The sequence below is a fragment of the Poromitra crassiceps genome (assembly GCF_964638095.1).
Source record: "Poromitra crassiceps genome assembly, chromosome: 15".
NCBI classification, from domain to species: domain Eukaryota; kingdom Metazoa; phylum Chordata; class Actinopteri; order Beryciformes; family Melamphaidae; genus Poromitra; species Poromitra crassiceps.
Window position 1 is genome coordinate 10,808,881 of NC_139634.1, and position 5,000 is coordinate 10,813,880.

General features: G+C 50.5%; 1 protein-coding gene across 1 annotated transcript in view; it reads left to right on the plus strand.

Moving 5' to 3' along the window:
• The window catches only part of ablim3 (actin binding LIM protein family, member 3), a gene marked incomplete at its 5' end in the record, with an annotated part of 43,721 nt that overhangs the window by 12,240 nt on the left and 26,481 nt on the right, over positions 1 to 5,000 (plus strand). The window contains 1 exon segment of the mRNA XM_083651736.1: positions 944 to 1,494. Within this exon segment, the coding sequence (XP_083507862.1) occupies positions 944 to 1,494 (551 nt within the window).

Sequence of the window (5,000 nt, forward strand, 5' to 3'; positions counted from 1 at the left end):
ACTGTAGGCACTGTGCAGAAAGAGAGAGAGAGAGAGACTATTGTAGGCACTGTGCACTGCTCTGAAGAGAGAGAGAGAGACTACTGTAGGCACTGTGCAGAGAGAGAGAGAGAGAGAGAGAGACACTACTGTAGGCACTGTGCACTGCTCTGAAGGAGAGAGAGAGAGACTAGTGTAGGCACTGTGCACTGCTCTGAAGAGAGAGAGAGAGAGAGAGATGAGAGAGAGAGACTACTGTAGGCACTGTGCACTGCTCTGAAGGAGAGAGAGAGGAGACTACTGTAGGCCACTGTGCAGAGAGAGAGAGAGAGACTACTGTAGGCACTGCACTGCTCTGAAGGAGAGAGAGAGAGAGAGAGAGAGAGAGAGAGAGAGACTAATGTAGGGCACTGTGCACTGCTCTGAAGAGAGAGAGAGAGAGAGAGAGAGAGAGAGAGAGAGAGACTACTGTAGGCACTGTGCAGAGAGAGAGAGAGAGAGAGAGAGAGAGACTACTGTAGGCACTGTGCACTGCTCTGAAGGAGAGAGAGAGAGAGACTAGTGTAGGCACTGTGCAGAGAGAGAGAGATAGAGAGACTACTGTAGGGACTGTGCAGAGAGAGAGAGAGAGAGAGACTTACTGTAGGCACTGTGCAGAGAGAGAGAGAGAGAGAGAGAGAGAGAGACTACTGTATGCACTGTGCAGTGCTCTGAAGGAGAGAGAGAGAGGATGGAGAGAAACAAAGAAAGAAAGAAAGGGAAAGAGAGGTGAGGAGGAGAAACAGAACAAGAGACAGAGCACGGGAAAAGAGGGGGGTTACAGGGAAGGGGAGCTTCCTGTAGCTATGGCAACCGCTGCATGCTGGTCCAATCACCACGCCAACGGCTGGTTGCTAGGGAGACATTGGGGCGAGGGGAGAAGGCAGCAGGCAGCGGCGTGTTTCCCCCCGACGCCTCTCTCCAGGATCAGGGAGAGATGACAGTGATGATCCCTCTGCTGGTCTCTCTGATGATCCCTGCGCTGGTCTCTCTGATGAGCCCTCTGCTGGTCTCTCTGATGATCCCTCTGCTGGTCTCTCTGATGATCCCTCTGCTGGTCTCTCTGATGATCCCTCTGCTGGTCTCTCTGATGATCCCTCTGCTGGTCTCTCTGATGAGCCCTCTGCTGGTCTCTCTGATGAGCCCTCTGCTGGTCTCTCTGATGATCCCTCTGATGATCCCTCTGCTGGTCTCTCTGATGAGCCCTCTGCTGGTCTCTCTGATGATCCCTGCGCTGGTCTCTCTGATGATCCCTCTGCTGGTCTCTCTGATGATCCCTGCGCTGGTCTCTCTGATGAACCCTCTGCTGGTCTCTCTGATGATCCCTCTGCTGGTCTCTCTGATGAGGCCCTCTGCTGGTCTCTCTGATGATCCCTCTGCTGGTCTCTCTGATGATCCCTCTGCTGGTCTCTCTGATGATCCCTCTGCTGGTCTCTCTGATGATCCTCTGCTGGTCTCTCTGATGATCCTGCGCTGGTCTCTCTGATGAGCCCTGCGCTGGTCTCTCTGTGGGATCTGCACACACTGACGCCCTGCCTATTGTCTATAAGTGTGCACGTGCGTGCGTTTGTGTGCGTGTGTGTGTGCGTGTGCGTGTGCGTGTGTGCGTGTGTGCGTGTGTGTGTGTGTGTGTGCGTGTGTGCGTGTGTGTGCATGTGTGTGTGTGCGTGTGTGCGTGTGCGTGTGTGTGTGCACGCACAAGTGTCTGGCTCACCAGCGCACTGATGTCTGAAAGATAACGAGGATCATTAAGCAACGCCCCCCTGCTGGGATGGACACACAGACACAGACTAGGGATGCACAATATATCGGCAACCATATCGGTATCGGCCAATGAATGTTAGTATTTTTTTGAATATATCGGTATCGTCCGATGAGCAAAATAACAGCAATGTCAATATCGCTATCGGACCAAAATGTTCATATTGAGCAAACGGTACATCTATGATTTATGGGCTTTTCCAAATGGTTTGGAAAATAAGACATTACTTTTTTTTACTTGTTTTTCAGTATACAGATTTGATTATCATAGAAACTCAACATCGGTAAATATCGTTTCTCGGACCGTAACAGCAAATGCATTATGGGTGATCAGTATCAGCCAAAATTGTCGTTGCATCCCCACAACAGTCCATCTGTGCGTATCCATCTGCGCGTACAGCTGACATCTTTTTGTTATTACTCGTGGACCTCTCTACTTAGCAGGCCTCCTCTCATCTTCGTCCACAAGCAGCCCAGTTGTGTGGGTGTGTTTGTGTGTGTGTGTGGTGTGTGTGTGTGTGTGTGTGTGTGTGTGTGTGGTGTGTGGTGTGTGTGTGTGTGTGTGTGTGTGTGTGTGCGTGAGTGTGTGTGTGTGTGTGTGTGTGTGTGTGCGTTGCGTGCGTGCGTGCGTGCGCGCGCGCGTGCGTGCTGTGCGCGTGTGTGTGTGTGTGTGTGTGTGTGTGTGTGTGTGTGTGTGTGTGTGTGTGTGTGTGTGTGTGTGTGCGTGCGCGTGCGCGATGTGTGTGTGTGCGTGCGCGCGTGCGTGTGTGCGTCCGCGTCAATGATCACTGATCCTGATTCTAAATCACTGCCCTTTTCTCCCTCAGCCCTCAGTGGGTTAAGAGCGGGCGACCTCAGCAGCAGGCTGGTCTGGTGGTATGGAGGGACTCCACTGGCAACCATCTGTCTCCATCACCCACCTACCACAGCCTAAATGCCAGGGGAGGCTTATCACTCACACACTATCGCTCTCTTCCTCAGCCTCTAACGGCTCTCCTCTGCCTTTTCCCCACGTCTCTCCTCTGTTCTGTCTTACTATCTGTTCTGTTCTCTTACTATCTGTTCTTTTCCTCTCCCTCTCTCCATCTCTCTCTCCTCTCCCCCGTCTGTCCTGGCTGCATGCGTCTCCTCCCACCCGGTGTTTTGGCACAACTTGAGAAAGAGCATTACTTACACTTGAAGTGCTCCCTGCTTCCTCCAGTCGGAGGGGCTCAGATCCGGGGGGACAGACAGGGGGGGGGGGGGGGGGGGGGGGGGCAGAGAGAAACCCGGGGCCCCACCATCGGCAGCACAGATGTGGGGGTGAAGACGTGAGTGCCTCCCCCCTGCTGAGACGTGCTACTGACTCTGGTCATACATGCCCCCTCTAACTGCACCAGTGTGTGTGTGTGTGTGGGGGGGGGGGGGGGTTGTGTGTGTGTGTGTGTGTGTGTGTGGTGTGTGTGTGGTGTTGTGTGTGTGTGATGTGTGTGAGGAGGGCTGAGCGGAGGTGTCGCCCTCTAATGGGGGGAAAGAGGGTGTAAAGTGAGATGAAGTGGACGTGCAGAGCCACAAAAGAGATTTAGAGGCGGACTGGGAAGGGAACGACAGAGGCAGAGAGCGGGGACCGGGGAGGAGAGGAGGAGGAGGAGGAGGAGGGAGGATGAGGAGGAGGGAGGAGGAGGAGGAGGGGGACCGGGGGGTGTCGGGACTATTTTGGGTTCCGGCCCAGGCCCGACTTTGAGGAGAGAATTTTAATTGCGTCTGTTGGCTGCAGATAAATACCCAATCACCCGGACCCCCTGTGGATAGCGAATCAGTGCTGTTGTAATGACCACAGCTGCAGACAGCGGCCTACATGCTAACAGCTAACCCTCTAATCACTGCTAGACGGCTGATCCGCAGATGCTAACGTCCTGCTCTGAACAGTTATAGGAGAGCAGCATCTTTTCATAGATCTTTTTTCCTTATTAGTCTGTCATTCAGGGAACAATTAGAAAATGAGAAAACAGATTAAATCAAGTTTGATTGAAGATGAATCATGATATCTTTTTCATAAATACGACACATTTTTCACGTCAGGTTATCACATTTGCCCAATATGCATTCACTTTGAATTCTGCATAATTTCCAGCTTACTATCCGTGCTTTCCCATGAGTATAGCTCCAGTGATTTTGCACCGCCCAGAGGCCATGCACAGGACAGTGAGACCGACTGGTTCTGGTTCTGCAGTGCTGCTGCTGTGCGGTCCTGTGTTTTTTTTTATGCTGGATTGTCCACAGTACCATGTGGTGCTGGTTGTGTGGCTATAACCAAAGTCTTTCTTCTCTGGGCCAAGCCCAGCCGCGTCTCTGACATGCAGCAGCAAGAACCCTACGCTCTCTGACCCAACTCCACCCACTGTGTTGCAACTAGAGCACGGGGAGGGATACGCTGAACGTTTTCTGAGGGATAAGGATGAAAAGAGAGTTAAATCTTGTGTGTGTGTGCGTGTGTGTGTGCGTGTGTGTGTGCGTGTGTGTGTGTGTGTGCGTGCATGCTTGCATGAAGGCTGTAAACATCAGGGGATCTCCAGGGGCGGTTTGAAGAATCATCTTGTTTCAAACATCTGAAAGTTGCTCTGAACGAAACTTTGGGGTTTCTGTGTTTGTGAATCAATGTGTTCAACTTGTTGAACTTGAAGACGGACTCTCGACGTGACGTGAGATCACCACTGGTTGTAACACGTTTCAAGTTTTCGAGATTTGCTCTCTCCTCGTAGCAGTATATAGCCTGCACTATTACCGGTGAAGTGTGAATTAAACAAATAACTTCGTTACTTTTTTGTCACATTCAGATTTAGTCGTCTTTTAAACTGTCTTTGCCAATAGAGAGGCAAAGTGAACGTCACTTCCTGCTTCAGCACTGTACCAGAGATTTTCTTCCGCAATTTATTTTCCCCATAGTCATTTCGTAAAATGCCTATAAAAATAGTTTTACTTGGTCAAACCAACGGTTCAGCTATATTTAAAATCGGGAGAGACCATAGAGCATTTCACTCGGACCAAAACTTAAAAGAACAACATTGAAAAAATTTTTCTTTAAACCTGCATTTTTTTCCAACGTTTTGGTCGAGTGAAATGTTATGTGATCTCTCCTGTTTCTAAATACACCTGTACCGTTTGGGCTGAACAAGTACAACTATTTTTATAAGCATTTTACAAAATGGTATCACATGATATGTGGTATCCACATAGCACAC